The sequence below is a fragment of the Gadus morhua genome, chromosome 4 (assembly GCF_902167405.1).
Source record: "Gadus morhua chromosome 4, gadMor3.0, whole genome shotgun sequence".
Classification (NCBI taxonomy): Eukaryota; Metazoa; Chordata; class Actinopteri; order Gadiformes; family Gadidae; genus Gadus; species Gadus morhua.
This window is the reverse complement of record NC_044051.1, coordinates 34,625,437-34,646,331: the sequence shown is the minus strand read 5'-3', so window position 1 is coordinate 34,646,331 and position 20,895 is coordinate 34,625,437. Positions and strand designations below refer to the sequence as shown.

The 20,895-nt window shown below is 48.5% G+C and overlaps 1 protein-coding gene across 1 annotated transcript in view; it reads right to left on the bottom strand.

Moving 5' to 3' along the window:
- Positions 1–20,895, bottom strand: part of LOC115542398 (zinc finger protein GLI2) — a 64,759-nt gene that overhangs the window by 26,280 nt on the left and 17,584 nt on the right. Inside the window, exons 3-4 of the mRNA XM_030354663.1 lie at positions 8,169–8,274; positions 2,025–2,245 (exon numbers count right to left, since the gene is read on the bottom strand). Of these exons, the coding sequence (XP_030210523.1) occupies positions 2,025–2,245; positions 8,169–8,274 (327 nt within the window). The remainder of the gene's footprint in view (positions 1–2,024; positions 2,246–8,168; positions 8,275–20,895) is intronic.

Sequence of the window (20,895 nt, the reverse complement as noted above, 5' to 3'; positions counted from 1 at the left end):
TCGTGAAACGTCTGCCCCCCCCCCCCCCCCCCCCCTCCTAAACACACACGCGGTACACAGCCGCGCTGGCACCTCGTCACGGTAGTTTCTTTTGTAGGTTGCGAAACACACACAGCGGATTATTCGCTGCCACCGACCTCCGCGTCGCACCGGGGAGACGCCGCTGGAGACCGTTTGGCAGAGACCTGGCTCTTGGCTCGATAATGAAATAAGACAAATGCTGCCTGTTCCCCCCTCCCCTCCTTCCCCCATGACGTTTCACCCTTGATCGGCGGGCCGGTCAAGTCCTTGAAATTCAGAATGAGGTGACTTTCTGGTTTCTGTGCAGGATTTGAGATGGACGAAGGACTGTTAGATAGTGATAAAATCGAGTTGCGTTAGTGATTTCAGCTGAAGGGAAAAATCGTCACACCTACCCCTGTGTGTGTGAGTGTGCTTCAGCGATTTAGGTTTCACAAGAATACATCCCCAAACAGAACAGGGACACCTCTCTGCATGTTTCCAGAACGCAAAATGCACAAAGCGTACATGGTTCCCCCCCCCCTCTGCTAAGCCTTTAATTATCTATAGAAAACTACACAACCCCACAATGGTTGGCCGATCCATGTGACTTTCGCTTAGGCTGTTGTTTCTCCAATACTAATTTCAGGGCTTCTACACGAGCCTCAAACAGCAGTATTTACACGCCCCCCCCTGCTGATCTTGACAGAAAATTGTTCACACATTCAAAGAAGGAACTGGGCTCTGCTAATGCTATATTAATATTTGATTCATTCATGTATTCTCTGATTTTGAAATCGAAGCATTGTGGGGTTGTTATTTAAGCTGTTCTGAGGCTATTGCATGGTTAAATCGATGAATTTTATTTTATGAAAAACAACGCTCCCCTCGCAAAATATATAAGCCCCTCACTCCAGCTACTGGGCCTGGTGTGTGTCCGTGTGCATGTGTACGTGTGTGTCCGTGTGCACACATGGCCAGACGTGAGTCTGTCTACATCAATGGTTCTCAACCAGTGCCTCCTCTGTGCTATGGTCCTGACTCTCACTCGTATAATTGCTACTATTAATGCTCTATTATCGATTCATTCTTTAACAAATGAGGCAATTGCCTGTATGATCTTATGAACCTGTGTCCATGTGATACTTTGTTGACAGTCTGCTGTGTGTGAAGTATTGCAAAAATTGCTAATAACCTAGTGTATATAAATAATATCCTGGTAATAATGGGGGTGACATTTTTCTCAATCATGATTCATTCCCCACTATTTTTATGTGCCTTGAATTTCTGGTTGGTATTATGGGTGAGTCTGCTCACATTTAGTAAGGTCTGATGGTTATTGGAGAAGGATATGAAGACGGATATAGTATTTATTGAAGAAGGATATGAAAGAGTTGGAGAATGCAGCCTGTCTGGGGGCATGGTCTCAATAGTGTTTCAAAAACAATATCAACACAATTTCAAGTTTAGGATTTGAAGATCTGGTCCAATTTGGGGAAAGAAACGGGTTCACAGATCAGAACAGTTTGACATTCACGAACCTTCTGTACAAAGGAGACTTCCAATCATAGTTCATGGGCTTAAGGTGCTGTAGGTAAGAATTAGAAGATACTATTTTAATCGTATTAATAAAAGGTAAATTTGGTAATATTTAAGAGCAATTATATTACTATTATTATTAAAGGTGCAGTCGGTAAGATTTAAGAGCCCTAATAATATTTTTTTAAAGGTGCTGTCGGTAAGATTCAAGAGCTCTTATATTATCTTTAAAGGTGTTAATAATAATTGAAGAGCTGTAATATATACTACTATTATTAAAGGTGAAGGTAAGATTCCAGAGCTAATATTTCATGTGTCTCTCTCTCTCTCTCTCTCTCTCTCTCTCTCTCTCTCTCTCTCTCTCTCTCTCTCTCTCTCTCTCTCTCTCTCTCTCTCTCTCTCTCTCTCTCTCTCTCTCTCTCTCTCTCTCTCTCTCTCCCCTCCCTCCCTCCCTCACTCTCTTTAAAGCGCCCTCCTGAACTCACGGTCGGCGGGGCTGAGGCCGCGGGCGGCGGAGATCATGGACAGGCTGGGGCTGGCGTGCACCGAGCGCAGGTAGTGCTCCATGTGGTGGTGGCTCACGGCGTAGGGGTGCGGCGGCGGTCCGAACGGGGACGCCTCGCCCGTCGCCATGGCGGCGGCGGCCGGCGACAGGCGGATCAGGGAGATGTCCGAGATGACGGGGCTGCCGGCCAGGCCCACGGGGCTACACAGGGGACAAAATGGAAGCCATGATGAGGAAGGAGGGCTGAAACCTGGGAGGTTAACAGAACAAGTGGTGTCGCCTTTTGTATTTTGACAGATACATATGGAATATATAAGTATATATATATATATATTAATGATAGCAAAGGAGAGCAGAGCCTTGTTAGAACACCGGGTCAGGTCAGACACAGAGACAAGGAGAGGTGTCAACACTGAGGCGGAAGGCCAGCTGCACTGTATTGTCACCTGTACCATCGTACCTGAGTCAGACTCAGTCTGATTTGGTGGTACAAATTGATATTGAATAAGTCAATGTAACTCTAAGTGTCAAACTCACACAGGGCCTGAATATTTCCTTAACGCCCGCACAATCATTTTGGTTTTCTATTCATTTTTCCCGTATTACTTTTTTTTTTCGAAATTGCTTTGCTTTCAGTAACAAAGATTTTTGCCGATTTCGGGGGTGTTCTTTTTATTTTTCACACACATATAAACAAGACCAACAAAAGACATGGTAATAAAAATAAAAATAAAGTCAGTTCATTGAGCCATTTCTTAAAGGCGGAGAGGGTAGGTCATTCCAATCTGTCATTTTCGTGTCAGCTACCATACCAAGCGTTTTAAGCTGAGCTTCAACTCCAAGCAAGCACTGCAAACCTGCTCCTTCGTAGTGCTGCCTGCTGGACTGCCTCCCCAGCCCAGCCCCTCACACTCACACTGAATGTTACAGCTCACATCTCTGCTACATCCAGGGATCCAGCACCAGAATCATCAGGGCCGCTAACTGTTCCAGCGGCGACGGGCTGCTGAAACAGTTAGCGATGAATACTGCATTCAGTTAGGCTCCGGTGTTTCCCCACAGGCAACGTTGTTAACTCAAGCAGCGCCACGAAAACAACTGACCCAAAACGACCGAGGAAATGCCCCCTCGGTCGGCTCAAAGGAGCACTTTGTTTCAGACATCTTCGGATCGTTAGAGTAAACGGTTTCGTATGCACACTTGATCAAAAGAAAAAAGAAGATTGAATCAAAGGGCTGAGAGTTGAACTCGGACGAGGGGTTGAGGTCTGAAATGACACACAACAAACCTGCCATGTTGGCGACCGTCTAAACACCGTAACACAACCCGGTCCTGGTAAGCCCTCATCAGGACCTCTCCCTGCAGGCTAACCCGCTAACACTCTCCTGGCTCTGCCTCCTCTCCCCCGTCCAAAGCAGGCTTGTTCACCACAGCGAGGAGGGGAATCAACCTGTAACACTAACCCGTCATCAACGTCTCCTCTCTGGGGAAAAAGAAACTAACTCTCCCACGGAAGTTCAAAACAACGAGCCCGCATCACAACGTTCCGGTCTCTCTTTCCTCTCTTGCGTGCTACGGTTCTATCTCGAAACGACGCCGCCTCGCCTGGCGGTCAGCGCGTGGGTTGAAGCGGGGAGGGCAGAGATATATTAGACCTCTTGAGCACCTCTTGAATAAATCATGGAGTTGTGTTTGTAATGTGGACAGGTTGAGGGAGGGGCGGGGGGGGTGGGGGGGGGGGGAGGGGTTCAGACCCGCAGACCCGCCAGCAAGGCTATTGACACGATGCAGCGTACACCTGGGTACGACCCGCAGTGGGCCAGAACAACAGAGGGATGCGTGCGTATACATATGCGTGTGTGTGGGGATACATTGTTCTGATGAAGAGGAGGTTCAAACAACGGTGTTTGGAGGGTGAGGCCGTAACACGGAGGCACACCGACCGGCACTGAGTCCACTGCTGGGAGACAACAACTCGACAACATAAGCTTTGGTGTACACACACACACACACGTACGCACACATGCACACGCACACACGCACACGTACATGCACACGCACGCTCACACACACACACATACACAGACACTTTAAAGTACCTTTAAAGTACCTTTTCAACATTGAATACATGCATATTGAATCGATCTGTATGTAATACATCAATATGTAATTCTAAGAGCAGCAAACAGGCTGGGGACGGACCGAGAGAGTCAGATGAGGACCAGGCTGAACCCATTAGACTCACAGAGTCCGACTGGTCTGCCGGACCCCCAAGGTTTCTGTAGAATAACTTCACTTTGAAACATTTGCCTACACGAGCAGCATCATTAAGGCCAGGGGTTACCGGAGCCTGTGTTTGTGTGTGCATGTGTTTAGGTGTGCGTCTGTGTGCAGGCCTATAGGTGCATGCATGCGGAGAGGTGTGTGTGTGTGTGTGTGTGTGTGTGTGTGTGTGTGTGTGTGTGTGTGTGTGCTATAAGTGTATACTTGTGTGCATGTCTTTGTGTGCAACATTAGATCTACACACTTGCATATAGCGCTTGCAATGCATCCTCTCTCTCTCCCCCCTCTCTCTCTCTCCTTCCTTCTCTCCCCCTTCTATCTCTCTCTCTCCCCCCTCCCTCTCTCCCCCTCTCTTTCTCGCTCTCTTCTCTTTCTCATTCTCGCTCTCTCTCTCTCCCCCCTTCTCTCTCGCGCGCTCTCGCTCTGTCTCTCTCTCTCCCCCCCCTCTGTCTCTCTCTCCCCCCCCCTCTCTCGCGCTCTCGCTCTGTCTCTCTCTCTCCCCCCCCCCCTCCCTCTCTTCCTCTCTCTCTCTGCGTCCGTCTGCGGGCCGGTGTTGGCGGTGCTGACTAGAGATGAATTACAGCGTGACAGCGCGCCTCATCTCCGCCGCGGGGCTCCTGGAGAACTCTGATTTAGATCGATGGCCCCGTCCGCCGCCAGGGCCCAAATAAACTCCCACCGTAGGATCTCATTGGTCCGCAGCGTGGTACCGCTGGTTCAAACTTGAACAAGCGATAACACCATCACCCTCTCTCTCTCTCTCTCTCTCTCTCTCTCTCTCTCTCTCTCTCTCTCTCTCTCTCTCTCTCTCGTTTCTTATTCACACTCCTTAGCCGGAGGAAGCATTGACCTAGTTACAAACAAACATATTCACGCGACCCATCGTGCCATTTTCTTCTTTGTCGCCCGACGCTCTGAATATCTTTGTCGTCCGATTTTTATTTCACCGGGTCTTAATCGGTTCATCTTTACTTATGGTGTTTGCCTTCTTGGGGTGAACAGCGGAATGGCTGAGTTTGTTTCACAAAGTTCATGAAAAGGTTCGGTCATTTAATTTGTGAGTGAAGTAAAAGTGTAAATACTTTCCCTGCTTTAAGGTGATTGACTAATGGATTAAACAACTGGATTAAATCGAAAGGATTTGAGACTAAAGTAAGAACACAAATTCAAATCAGGTCCTCACTTTGACTTTTAAGTCGATTTTTCATTTTCCTCTTTAACTCAGAGGTTGCTGATGAGGCTTTGTTATCCAAATGAGAGGACCTCAGATGGACAGACCCCACAGTGACGTACAGCACACTGGTGTAGTGCAGCATATCCATGAGGGGAAGGAAGGAAGGAAGGAAGGAAGGAAGGAAGGAAGGAAGGAAGGAAGGAAGGAAGGAAGGAAGGAAGGAAGGAAGGAAGGAAGGGAAGAGGGAAGGAGTGAGGGATGGAGAGAGTGATGGAAAGAAGGGGAGAGGAAAGGAAGGAAGGAGAGAGGGATAAAAGGAAAGAAGGAAAATGGGAGGGAGATAGGGGATGAAAAAAGGAAGAGTGGGACAGATGGAGGGAAAGAAGGAAAGAAGGAATGGGAAGGAAGGAAGGAGAGAAGGAAGGGTTGAAGGAAGGAGGGAGATAGGGACGGAAGGAAGGAAGGAAGGAAGGAAGGAAGGAAGGAAGAAAAAAAACAATTAAAGAATGGCAGAACAAAAAAAAGAACGAAAGAAAAACAGAAAGAAACAATGAAATAAAGAAAGAAAGAAAGAGAAAGAAAGAAAGAAAGTAAGAGGCCCCAATAGAGAGGCCCCTGGCAGCCTCTTTATGACAGCCATGACGGAGGCGGCGGGGCTCTCATTACGCTGTATGCAAACAATGATAAAGAGGAAGGCGCTGACACGTCATGTTGGACAATCACGGAGGGGAGCGCCTGACACGCGGCCACGAGCGGATAACAAAGTGCCCGGTCGGCCGACAAATGACACCGCACTTAATTTGCAGCGCAATGTTCCTGTAATTAGGTGCATTTGGCGCCGGTCGCGGCGGGAGCGACAGGCAGATCAAGGTCTTGATGAATTAGGGGTCCACTGTCAAGATCAAATCACATTAATCAAGGTGGCCGGCTGTGTGGACAGGCCCAACACACCCCCCCCCTCCCCCCAACATACCCTCGTCCTCTCCCCTCTCTCCCCCCTCCCCTCCCCCCCCTCCCAGGGCCCGGTGTGATGAATGGCTTGGGTCCCGCCAGGCGCGAGGTATGCATCACTATCAAGTATGTGGATTTAAATGTAAGAGCACTATTTTGGAGAACTCTATTGACTTTCATTTTGTGGCCACTCGCACTTTTTCTGTCCCACCCCTCGGCATAAGGTAACCTTTTCTTTTCTCTTCTTTGGCTATTTCTTTCTTTGTTAAAAAACACTTTATTAAGTTACACTTGAACTCCGCCTGGTTTTGTTTTATCAAAGATATGGTTTTGTTGCAATCGCCGGTAGCGATCCCATTCATATTATTTATAAACAGGTATCTGCATTTTCAGTCATGAATCTATAATCGATTAACTATTAATATCCATTCGATATTTCATATTTAATTCATAAGTATAGCATACAAACAGAGCTGTTCCCCTACTCAAAGTTAGATTCCTACATCTTCCAAAAGCCACAGTCTACTATCGTAAAAAGAATTAAAATCAGAAAATAGTAAACAGTGGTTTCTAACCTTCTCTATACTACTTTCTATGAAACATAAAAGTCTAATATCAGACCGGCGAGAAAAAAATATTAAAACACATAAAAAACAGTTTATCCTACAAGACCCACGACATCCAGGTTAGCGGCCCATATCAACTGTAGCTTTAGCGCAAAGAGACCATTGACATCGCAGTCAAAACGGCTCCACAGTCTGCCGTGCGTAGCGTTAGCTTAGTGGTAGGTAGGTAGCAGCATGGTGGAACACCTTGCTGCCCCCGTCCCAATTCAGCCTCCGGATAAAACGAACGCGACGGCATGTGGTATTGAACGGCACACCGGCCAAAACTGTGTAAAAAGCAAGCGCAGGTGACCACTCCCTCTGAATGCTATATATATATATATATATATATATATATATATATATGAGTTTAATTACAGCAGTGCCTTGAGGGCAACGTGCCCTTCAACACATAGATTAGCCCTGCTACGAGCTAATGAATAGAGAGAGGTGCTGGGGGGTGCAGAGGTGAGGGTGGGGGAGAGAGGGGTCAGGGGGTGGGTCATTTGTAATGGACCCCGGCACCAGGGGCTTCTGGGTAATAGAATAAGATGGTGAGGGGAACAGCCTCGAGACAAGAGTAGGAAGTGCCAACCGCCAAAATAGGGTAACATACAATTTCATTTTAGGAAATTCCGAAATAGAAACAGAAAATTCCAAGCTCGGAATTTGATGTTGTGTCCGGAACAGAGACTTCCTTTAAGTTTATAGTGTGGGAGGCTTAAGCATAATGAGAGTAGACATCAAATCGTATGAGTCCAAGGATAGAGTCAACGCAGAAAATAAATAAAGTAAAGAGGAAACCCAAACGCGCTAACCTTATGAAACAGCTGATTAACCAGTAGACATTTTAGAAACACATTTAATATTCAGCCAACCCCTTCTTTTCTAATCTGTTTCATCCAAAAACGTCAAAACCACTGCCAACTAAAACCGTATTCCTCCCGCGATCAGTCGGAATGAAAACAGCAGACAACTGCGAGCTAGCTTCAGGAAGCCTCGGTTCTTCGGCTCCACGTCGAGGAGGCCATTTATGGCTAAAACCCAGTTCACCTTTTGGGGTCGTGACCCCGAGATCGGAGAGACAAGGTTGAACGGGATCCCAACGTACCCGTGCATGGCGTGGAGCGCGTGCGGCTCGTAGTGGTAGCGGCCCTCGTGGTGACGCACGTCGATCGGGATCGGAGCGTGGAACGTTGGGAAGAGGTGGTGGGGCGCTGAGGGGAGGGAGAGGGGGGGGAGAGAAGGTACAGGTTAGCACGGCAAGGAGAGCGAGTGAGGGATTGAAGTGAGCGAGAGAGAGAGACAGAGAGAGAGAGAGATAGAGTCAGAGACAGAGAGAGACAGAGAGGTGACAGAGAGAAAGAGAGAGAGAGAGAGAGAGAGAGAGAGAGAGAGAGAGAGAGAGAGAGAGAGAGAGAGGGAGAGAGAGAGAGAGAGAGAGAGAGAGAGAGAGATAAAGTCAGAGACAGAGAGAGAGAGAGGGAGAGGAGACAGAGAGAGAGAGAGAGAGAGAGAGAGAGAGAGAGAGAGAGAGAGAGAGAGTCGAGACTTCAAAAAAGGAGATGGTCTTAGTTAATTTTGTTCAATATTTTTCAGCTTCTTTAAATTATTTTTTAAACAAAATTTCAAAGGCAAACGGCCGTACAATAAGGCAACATGAATTTGAGAGCAGCACAGAGCAGTTTGCTGTAAGATATTGGCACTATCACACAGGAGAAGGGGAATAAATAAATAATCAAAGCCCTCCAAAGAAATCCTACATCTCCAACATAAAAGATATCCAACTGGGCTTTTGACAAAGACCTGCAGCTAGGCCGGCTTTGAACTAGCCCGCTTGATGGGCTGCGAGGCGGCAACACGCGCAACACCGCCCAAACCGGGACCGACAGCTCTGGGATCAGCAGCCTCCTCACACACAGACACACACACGCGCGCGCGCGCGAGCGAGCGGACACACACACGCACACCGCAACATCTTCCTCCTACATTCCCCCCCCACTCCTGTCCAAAAACATACTCCTTCTCCTCAGCGAAGTAGTAGTAGTGGAAGAATGTGTCAAACAAACACACACACACTCACGCACACATGAACCAATAACACACACCAATAGGTAGAAACACACACACACACACACCACACACGAGGACACCCATAAAGCCTCACTTCCTCACGCACACAAACACATCGCCACAAACTCATACGTTAAAACAGGCACTAAAAAAAAAACAGAAAATACATCATTTACAAAACACTCACACATACACACACAGTGTTCTTCGCACAAACATGAACACATGGCATGAGCGTGTTTCTCTGAGTCACAGTGACACTCGTACAGCACACATTACACCTGTTCATCTCCATCACTTCATGCGTTGATCATTCATTCATGTGTTTGGATGTTTTTTGTATGCTTGAGGGAAGGGTTCTCCTTTCATGTTACGTCTCCTCTGTCCGCGGGGACTTTGACGTGAACCAAGGAGGCTAATCCAACGGTAAGGTGTGCAACGTTGTTGCCGTGAGCCATCCAGAGAGTCTCATTGGTGTAACTCATTTTCATTTGGACCATCTGTGTTCATTTGTGTTGGACTTTTCTCCCCTGTCGCTTGGTTGAATCATTAGGGTGATTCCGCCGCAAAAAACTCTCTCACTTCATGTCTCTCCCTCAACTCATGCAGTTGATCGCTGTCCGTTAAGCTATCTCTCTCTCTCTCTCTCTCTCTCTCTCTCTCTCTCTCTCTCTCTCTCTCTCTCTCTCTCTCTCTCTCTCTCTCTCTCTCTCTCTCTCTCTCTCTCTCTCTACCTGCCTCTCAGCGAGGACGGACGAGAGAGACAGCTGATCTCTGCATCATATTAAAATTCCTCAGGTGTGTCTCTTTCACACACTAGCATTAGCAGATAGACACAAAGTGACACACACGCAGACAACAACTCCCAGACGATTTCAACCACACACACACACACACACACACACACACACACACACACACACATACACACGCACACACACACACAGCGCAGACATATTGCATGTGCAGACACTCACACACACTGGTGGGAGTCAGGGTATGACCTTAGGTCAAAGCCACGGATCATTATCTGTACCTGGGGGGGGGGGGGGGGGGGGGTATATGGGAGGGAGAGGGGGGAGGAAAGGGTGAGTGTGGGTTAGTGTGCATGGGGAGGGAGGGAGGGAGGGAGGGAGGGAGGGAGGGAGGGAGGGAGGAGAATGGATAAGTGTGTATGGGGATGGAAGGGTTGGAGCTTGGGGGGGGGGGGGGGGGGGGGGGGGTGTGGGGGGGCCGGGGGCCTCTGGTCCTCAGTGAGTCAGCATTCCAGCTCCGTCGGACCCCTGACAGCCTGACGGACAGCCAGCGGGGCCACGGCGCGCCACCGCTGCGGCCCCTGCGGAGCGCCGAGGTATGCGGTATGTCACACACACACACACACACACACACACACACACACACACACACACACACACACACACACACACTGCCAGGGGGGCTGGCTTATTTCAGGATTCTTGGCGATCTGTCCCCCCCGGCCGACACACCCACTGACACACACACACACACACACACACACACACACACACACACACTGGTCGTTGTCCCGTTAACAGTCCAGAGAACCCACGGCCCCCAAGTGCAAGTCTGAGACCCCTTCGGAGCCCCCCCCCCCCGCCCCCCTTTTCAGTTCTTAACAAAAGAAAACTTGAAAAGGGGACAGAGAGAAACGCTGAAACGTCCCCTTCTGTAAACGTCTCCCTGGTGTTCTCCATGGTTAGGATGCGTTTGTCTGGGGGGACGGGGGACTCAACTGTTCTGTCCACCACCACCACCGCCACCACCACCACCACCACCGCCACCACCACCACCACGCGTACGGGCTGCCCACAGCGTCACACACGGACCGCAGAGGACGGGCTGAGCTACGGAGCCCGAGAGGAGAACCTCATACAGGCGGGCCAGTGAAGGATGATGTGGATGTGAGGGCATGCAGCGATTCCATTCATCACATCGCTAGTTTAATCCGCTGGGAGAGAGGAAGAACGAAGGAGAGAGAGGAGAGAAGGTAAGAATGAAAGAAGAGAAAGAATGAAAGGAGAGGAAGAAAGCAGGAAAGAGAGAGAGGAGAGATAGAAAGAATGAAAGAAGAGAATGAAAGAGAGAAAGAGAGAAAGAAAGAAAGAAAGAAAGAAAGATGGAGGAAAGAAGGAAAGAATGAAAAAAGGAAGACACAAAGAAAGAAAGAAAGAAAGAAAGAAAGAAAGAAAGAAAGAAAGAAAGAAAGAAAGAAAGAAAGAAAGGAAGAATGAAATAATTGAAAAAAGATAGAAAGGAAAAAGGGGGAAACAAACATTGAAACAAACAAAAAGAGAGAGACACACAGAGCCCACCCCCTACGGGCTCCCTGACCTCCCCCAGCCAGCGGGACGGGGCCAGGCGGCGGGCCGACCGGCCAGGCGGTGGCAGCCAGCCAGCCTAGCAGGTCTCTCACCAGGGGCCCGGGCCCGGGCCAGTGCCAGGCAGGCGGCCCCGGGCCCCCAGGGCTCCAGGGCCCCGGGCCTCCGGGGCTGGGGGGATTGACCAGGCAGGCTTATTCCATCACCCCGACAGCTCCATTGTTCCGGAGCCACGGGAAGAACAAAAGGCGAGCGCTCAAGAGAGTTCAAGAGGTAATTTTACCTGATTCGCCGCACGCCCGGCTCCCCCGCCTCCTCACCTCCCCAAAAAAAACCTTCCTCGCTCCCCTCCCCTCCCCCCTTGGGGTCTGCAGTCGTCAAACAACCCCCCCCCCCCCCCCCCCCCCCCCCCCACACCTCCTCCTCCTCACGCAGCTTACACCCCAGCCATCTATTAAGTCTTTGCCTGCTAACATTTATTTATTTTTTATTTGCTGCGTGCGTACAACTGTTCTTTATAGTCGCACACATCCCCGCCTCCTCCTCTCATATACCCACACAGCAGAAAAACAAGCCGAGGAGGAACGGCTGCGATGTTGCATCACTCCGCGCTGCGCTTCTTCAAAGTTTGCGCTCGGGAGAGTCTTAAGTTTGGGCCGTTAAACGTGTAACGGGCCATGTGATCGCGGTGGAGCGAGGGGCATGATGTAATGGGCCCATAATTGCGTGTGTTCTTCAAAGGAGGCTTCGGCGGCCTCCTTTGTGCTAATGGCCGCAGAGTGAGTGATGTCATCCAGGAAAAAAAAATAAAAAAAGGAAAATACGATTTGAATGAATAACACATAATCCCACAGAATTGTATTTGACGTCGTCAATGGCCCAGGGATGAAGAACGTACCTTTCCTCACCCGTTATAGTCCTCAAGGCATTGTTCTATAAATATGTAAGTGAATCTGGCCAAAAACTACAATGTCACAGATATGCTCATTAAACAAATTAACCCATTTTGAGTTCTTTTGGAAGATGAGAGGCACGATGTTGATGTTTCATACAACACACTGGACTTTATTATCAGCCTTAAAAAATACGGTATTTGTACATCCCTAGTAAATACTTTCCTCCACTGTAGCGCTTCCCAGAAAACATTCCAGTATTTCCATGTTTTTCTGAAAACATTCCAAACCTTTCCAGTTAAATACACTGCATCCCTCACTGGCTCAGCCCATCCACTCCTCCCTTCACCCATACATCAATCCACTCATCAGTCCTTCCTACAATTCTCTTTTTCAACCCATCCAGCAGAGGATGTTGTTTGCCGTCAGTTTGGCGGCCATTTAGCGCTCGCTAATCGCTAATGGCCGCCATGCGCCAGCCAGTCGAGTGCAGACGGTTGCGACGGTTGACAACAATAAACCCAGGAGGCAGTTGCGCTACGTAGCGGCGGCGGCGGCGCGATGTTTGCATGCTGTTTGTGTAATTCCGGTGCTTAGAAGACCACAAGGGCCCTCAAGAGTGATTGCCGTGTCGGGTAATCACCCACCTAGCGACGCCGCACTGATTTATAACCTGCTCGCTTAATAGCACTGCTTAACACACACGTTTGTCCAGATTAAGTAATTACCTTAAAGCAGAAGTTTATTATCTCGTGGACGGCGCCCAATGATAAAAGGCATGCTGTCGCGAGGGAAGGGGGGGGTGGGGGGGGGGGCTGGTAGCAGCCGTCGCCGTCGGAAACGCGAGGGCGATAATTAAAACACGATGAATTAAACAGTGGCTTCGGGGGGACTGTCACCGCGCGCCTCTGCTAACATCCATATTACCCCGCGGGCACCCTCTGTAGGGGGGCGCCGGGGATTATGTCCTACCCCGGGTCTGGGAGAGCTGAATGGGTAATCACTACCAATAGGCCATTTGTAAATTAAACAAAGACCCAGGTCTGCTCCTCCACTCTGCAATAGGGGTGCAGCTCGTTGGGAGGACATGGGGGGGGGGGGGGGGGGGGGGGGGGGGGGGGTGTTGGGGGGATGGGGCGGGGGGGTGGTCTGGCGCCGTCACCGCCCTGAGTGGTTTAGAGGAAACACGAATAGCACCTGTGATGGAGCGAGCGTGCCGTTCACACACCACGGCGTGCGCAGGCTCCTCGTCAGTGTGTTTTTAACGAGGCGGGGGCCCCAGCTGAAGGGCCTCTCCGGCGGTGGACAGATGTTAGGGCGGCGGACGGGCGGCGAACTCCTGGAGCTGAGGAATGTTCCGGATAACGTGGCTAATCTGTCCCCCCGCTAATGCCTCCCTGGCGTCGGATTGGCTGAGGCTGACGACGACGCCGGGCGATGGAGGGAGGTCTCTTTCTGGTGGTCCGCTCTCTCCTCCCAGTGTCCCCTTCCCCGTCCCCCCCTTGGGGTTTGGGGGGAGGGTCCCATGGATCCTCCGATGGAGTAAAAATAGATTTTCAGCCCGCTTCACGAGTCCACAAGTGCTGCGCAGCGTGTTTGTGAGTCGTCATGCGGAACATGCAACTCAGTCACGACGATTTGCTGAGACTGAATAATGTCTATTTCGTTTTTTCCTCCCCAGATAGAGCCATCTCTCGCTGAACACGAGCCTCGCCATGTACCACTCCGTCCCGCTCGGCTGGGCTCGGCTGCTGACCGGACAGGAGTCCTGGCTGACAGGAGTCCTGGCTGACCTACCCTATCTCCACCCTCGAGCAAGGTTACAAAAGGTAAACGATCAAAGAAACCAAAGACTCCTGTCAGGAGAGAGACTCTCACTCTTCATATCAATACTTTTAGGTTACCCCAAATGGTGTTTCATCCATTCTAAGATTTTAGCTAAATTCAAAGTAGACCTATTTAAGTTAAACCTGCAGTATGCATGTTGTTTCAGTAGCAGCCTCTAGTGGCTTGAGTTGGAACTACAACTGTCGTCTGAAAATGTTGACGCCCTCTGAATGACGTCATGACCCACCTTATTTACTACGGAAACCAAGGCACCTGAACAACTCTGTCAACTAGGTTAAAATCACGAAAGATTTATAAACTATTGTTTAGGTTTAAATTTACTACGTGGCTTCCAAGATGCAAAGTTTATCCAGGGGACAAAACAACAGAACTGCATCGCAGGGATAGTTAGAGGCTCCATAGCTTCAAAGCTGAGGGTTGAGGGTTTGAGGGGGACGGTGTTACCGGCGGTGGTAGTTATGTTCTATTCTCCAACCCGTCCTTCGCCTGACACCTTTTGATTAGCAAAGTTCAGCCTGAATGGGAACGCTGAGAGAGAGAATGAACCCGGACACACAATGAGGCGCTGACTAACAGCTCTCATCTCCACCCGGGGATCTGAAGCGCCAAGCGCTCACAATGAAACCGTCAAAGCAGAATGCAATGGCATTTTGTTTGGAGTTGAGTGTTTTTGGAATCAGTTTTGGAGTTGGTTTTGGACGTAGGAACTGTGAAATTGAGATCAAATATGAGGTACTATTATTGCTCTTTGTGTTTTTAATCAATCTATTGAACAAAAGACCCGACAGGTTAGCGCTGAAGGTGTTTTGGTTCCCAGCCTAAAGGTTATGTGTTTAACCCCACCTACTTCTTAATGACATATTTATAAATATACAGTCAGTCACTTTGGATTGAAGCACCAAATTAAATATTGTAAATAAAATGGTATGCCTAAGGATGTTCGAAAAAGAGTCAACTTCCTCCACAGCTGAATCGTTTTTGTTGCCAGAATTAACATTTAGACAAAGCTCCCAGCATGAGGTAACCCCTCATATAAAGCCTGCATTTGATGACCTAAATACCTGCGGCAATTAATAACACGTGCTATGAGTACCGTTGCTCAATCACGTCCAACGTTATAATAGCCGTTTGTGTTAGCGACATAAGCTCTGTGCACTACAAAAACACGAATGTTCCAAAGTTAAGTAATGACGATTCATCCTTCTTGTTTAGTGCTGACCGAACACAGTATAATTAAATTCAATGATGTTTTATCAGTGATTCATCTTTAAAAAAGAAAATACCTAATGACTTTGTTATGAGCAGTGAATCGACTTATTTAGAAAAGATTGAGGGAGAAAAAAGGAGATTAATAATGATCTGCATTTTTCCTGACCTTAATTCTGTTCCTGCTTGGCCTGGTTTTGTGGCTAATTAGCTCGAACACACATTACCATCTACTGTAAGACAAAGCACATCCTGCCAACAATTAGTATCTTACAGTCATTAGCCTACTGACCAGAATTGAGTCATACTGTCAACAGCCAGATGAGGCTAAGCTAACAGGAGCAGTCTCCTGGAAGGTATCGGTGCAAATATTACCAAGACAGCACCAACATCTATGCACAAACATGCATTCATAAATGTACATATAATGCTGCAAATGGTGTTGAGTTAACATCATTCACATCCGCCCTTCTGGTGCTATTAGAACCACATTGCAAGACTCCAGAAAGTACCCTATGCTGCTGATCTCCCATCATGCACTGCTTTCGCCTGATTGATGGCCATGACAGAGCAAGGCTGAGAACCGCCCCCCAAACAGTAATTTAAGAGAGACGCAGAGGGGGGAAACTCCCTGATCAGGAAACGGAGGTCCCAGGGTGGGGGAGGAAGAGCTAGGTACTGGGGGTTGCCGCGTTTGGGGAACTTTAGGTTCTAGCTAGCTGCAGTCTCGTTACATCAAGACATTATTTTACTCAAGTCTTCATGGCTGTGTCTCGTTTCGCAAGACAAATACTGTGATTGTATGACTTTCATTGACGAAGCATCGAGTCAACTATTGTGTTGGAATCCATTGAAAACCAAACAGCGGGGCGCTACGATAATGTCAACCAAAATCTCCCCCAGTACACAGTACACAAAAGGAAAACAACTAAACAAAACCACCAATGTTGTCCGTGTCAGCGGGGGGTCCAGGCGCGGGCGGGCTCGCGTTGCGGCCCGTCTTCCCGTGCGAGTGGGTGCGCTCGGCGAGCAGACGGTTTCGTAGCGAGCCGAGGATCCGGTTTCAGCGCCAACAAGACATCCATCATTATTAGCAACGCTCTTCCTGCTGAGTTTCCACAACGTTTTCAAACCCAAATCCAACAACTCTGGGGGGATTATCGTCTGTATCCAACCCACCCGATAATAAAGACGACCCCGGCTAGGACAGGGGGGTGGGGGGGGGGGGTAGGGGGGACTTGTTCCGCCTCTTCTGAACAGTTGCCAGTTCATTAGCTAAAAACTGATAGATCACTTTCTGTTTGGCGCTCTCTGCGCTATTCTCTCCCCCCCTCCCACCCCTGTCTCCACTGGTGCACCACACCCCCCCCCTCTTCTGTGTGTTGGGCCCCGTCCGTCGTGGGAGGACACTGGGATAAACCCCCCCCCCCACACACACACACACACACACACACACAGACACACACACACACACAGTCTGGGAAGTCAGGGAGGTTGACGATTCCTCGCAACCAAGAGATCCAGACTGGAGATCATTCTTGAATTTGAGCTAGGAGTGTGCACACATTTTTCCCCTCATTTCTAGGCTTAAAAGGCAATTCTGCCATCAAAGCCTAGCATCTGCATGCTATTTAGTTAGAGTGTAATTCACAAAAGTAAATTGGTGTTGCGTAGATCACGACCAATGTGTTTGAAAAGCAAAACATGAGAAAACGACAAACACAATGACGTCTGTTTTATGATGACTTAATGGGTTAAAGTTGCCAACAACATGCAACACGATTGGTCCCCAGATACCAGGGTCTAGTTGCCTCTCTAAAGCACTATCCCCCCCCCCTACTGACCGCTCTGCAGCGTTCATGATCACTCACATCCAGAACAAGATAAGACTTCTGCTCCCACGCCCTCCCTAGGGGAGTCTAGTCGCCTTCCAGAAGGTTTTTCTTCAACAGTGGTGTACTGCTTCATACACTGGTCGAACAAAAAGTGCGGCTCACAACAGCAACACTATTTTCCGACAAAAAGATGTTGGGCCATTGTCGTCGATTTTCAGAATCGGAGCAACGGAAACACAACTACTAATGCCCCTTTTACATCGGCGGGTACGCTTCGGACCCAGCACGCCTCAGCCCAGTAGTGAGGGTGCGGTATAGCCCAGCTCAGTTACGACTCGTGTTTCAACCGCCGACAGTACCCTTATGGCGGGGTTTAAGCTTTAAGCCGCGTGGCGATAGCCGCGGCAGCTACGTAAGCATTGTGATCTCATAGAAGCCCAACACAATGTAGCCTGCTAATAAATCCAAGGAGAAAGAAGAACGCGCACAATGAACAAAGAGCAAGAATGTACAATGTCCAAGAAGGACGTCAATCTTTTGCGTCACATTTTCTTCAATGAACAAAGCTTTCGCCGTTGTCCAGAAATACCTTGCGGGTAACGTGTTTGTTTGTTATTATTCCCCTGTCGCACGTAAGTGCGATTCTGTCGACGAATCAATGGACGGCATGTGTTGCTCAAACTTGCTGGCACCCTTTCAGGCGTCTACCCTTTCAGGACTACTGCGAGACGGGTACTGCTCAATGCGGCTCAGTCCGGATCACGCCCACTTTTGGCGGTGGAAACACGACCCGTGCCGCACCTTTGCAGACTGAACCGACCAGCACCCTCCATTGGAAATGCGCCTATAGCCAATGTTGTAAACAGTCCAACTTTCCCAAAAATGTTCAGCCGAAATAAGAGTTGATAAAATAGCGAGTTTGAAGGTTACCCTTTAGCGTATGGTCACATCAAAGCAGATGTAGACCTGCACTCGTCCACAGGAAAGTGTAGAACGGCAAAGTCTGATATGGAAGACGTGTACTGAATGTACTCCATAACACCTGGAGGCAGAATGAGGCTCAGGGACCCCTTAAGAAAGTGCTGAACGACTATAATGTTGGCTTTCAGATCATAGGGGGCTGCCTGTTGAGTGCGGTTACACTGTTTCTGTTCCTTTACCCCTGTCATTATTAAACATTCATCAAGAACAGATTGAAATCACAGATGTGGCCGGTATGATAAGGCAGTGGGAGTTTAATGGATGTATAGGGCCCACTTATTGTTGGAGAAGGAACTCCCCCAACACACCAATGCCTCCCCCCCCCCCCCTCCCCCCTGAGGCTATACCCCCTGTATGCCACAGAGTTTATAATGCTTTGACTGAAGAGCTTTTCATGCTATTGTTGGGTGGAATTAGTGCCGGCTGCCTGCTGTGGATGGGAAACATCCCTTCATCCGCTCTCTGTGTGACCGTATCCACCTCCACGCACCACCTGCTGGCCTCTTCTTCCTCTGCTTGTTGTTGTTAGCAAAGCCATCGCGCCATTTTATTTGGCCTTCTCGGCGAGAATCATAAAGAACGTGTGCTTAATGTTACAGCAAAGAAAAAGGTCAATGATATTAAAGGATTAAAGGATTGTGCCAGCCTGGGTGATCGAACCACCGTAACGTCGCTCGTGGCTTCACTGAAACATCCATATCATTTGCCAGAACTAGTTTGTTGAATCTAACATGCTGACGAGTTGACAGAGATATTCGGAGATGAAGAGACGAGGACCACAAATGTGTCCATTAAGACTGTACTTTCGTTTTTTAACTCAACCATCCCTTGAGAAGAACAGTTCCAAAAGCTGGGACTTTATAGACTCAGTCTGGCTCAAGCCAACTGAACCGGGGGGTGGGGGGGGGGGACTTTTCGTGCGCTGTCCCTGAGAAAGACACCTTCCCTCTGGTCTAAAACGGTCCCTAGCCCCTGGATGCCAACCCTCAGTTTGCGAACATCCTGGAGGTAGGAGGATCCTCCGAAAGAGCTCCGAACACATACACACACACATGCGTGCCCATGTGTGTGTGATATTTCAGAATTCCATTCCCTCCATCAACATTCAAAGTTGGAAGCTCCCAAGCTAAACATGGAACAATCTAATTCCACTCTTGTTTTATCCGTTCCAGAATGTCTGCCCCTGAGGGAAAAGGACATAATTCCTTTCAGCTGTGTTTTAACAGTTAACACATTATTGAGTGTATATACAGTATATATATGTATATATACATATATATATATATATATATATTCAATGTGTTCTGTAGCTTCTATATAGCTCTCTTATACTTGTGTGAATGATTCAGATTAAAGTGCCAACAGAAAAAGAGAGTATGTGATCATTACGTCTAGACATTATGTCTGGCCTACAGGACTGTGACTAGTTAATCCCTTTTTCGCTAAGGAGGGAAATCATTTCCCTCACTTAAAGACAGATGAACGGTTCATGAAGAAGTACCAAATGTCTGACTCCTTATAGGTTGTCATGCTCGCTTTGCTCGCTGTATTTGATTGTATATAATGCTGCGCAAATCAGCACAATGCCAGAAATAACTACTCGTTCAGCGCTACACAGTACCAGCCGACGTTATGTCTGAGTGCTCAAAATAATATCATGTAAACATGCTCGTTCCAATGAGGAGAATAACAAAACCTCCCACTCTCTCCCATCCTGTGATTGAGTTTAGAAACGAGACAAGAGAAAAGATTGATGAGAAAAGGTGGATGGGGAGGGAAAACATATTGAGAAGTGGGAGTTTAGGTCCTAATCTCCCCCAAACCCCACAGCTGGAGCTGTATACAGCAGTGGGCTGTTTGTGGAATCCTTTTGTTTAGGGTTGCCACAATGAATGTGAGGATGTTATAGTACTGTATCTCCATGACTACCGGCGCAGGATGGTGTAGTGGCTATGGGGATGTTTGGCTCAGTCAAGAGGTTCTGCGTTTGATACCCAATATCCACCCCATCCACTAACTCCCTGGACATTCTTGAGAAAGACGCCCGACATCCTACCAGCTCCCAAATGACCTGTCCCAGTACTGTCTTACCCCTACCTGCTCCCCAATGACCTGTCTCTGTACTGTCTAACCCCTACCTGCTCCCCAATGACCTGTCCCAGTACTGTCTTACCCCTACCTGCTCCCCAATGACCTGTCCCAGTACTGTCTTACCCCTACCTGCTCCCCAATGACCTGTCTCTGTACTGTCTAACCCCTACCTGCTCCCCAATGACCTGTCTCTGTACTGTCTAACCCCTACCTGCTCCCCAATGACCTGTCTCTGTACTGTCTAACCCCTACCTGCTCCCCAATGACCTGTCTCTGTATTGTCTAACCCCTACCTGCTACTCGATGACCTGTCTCTGTACTGTTTGTCCCCTACCTGTTTCTTAATAACCTGCATCTTTACTGTCTATCCCCTGACTGCTCCTTAATCACCTTTCTCTGTGTAAACTGTGTAAAACCTAGGAGTTAATAGTAGAAAACAATTCAAATTGCATGAGTCATTAAATACAGTATCAAACCTAATTTAAACTCATCAATGAAAGTACTACGGTAAGGGTCTAAATCACTGGTGTCAATCAATAAGGATTATGCAAGAATTGCTTATAGAAAACCCA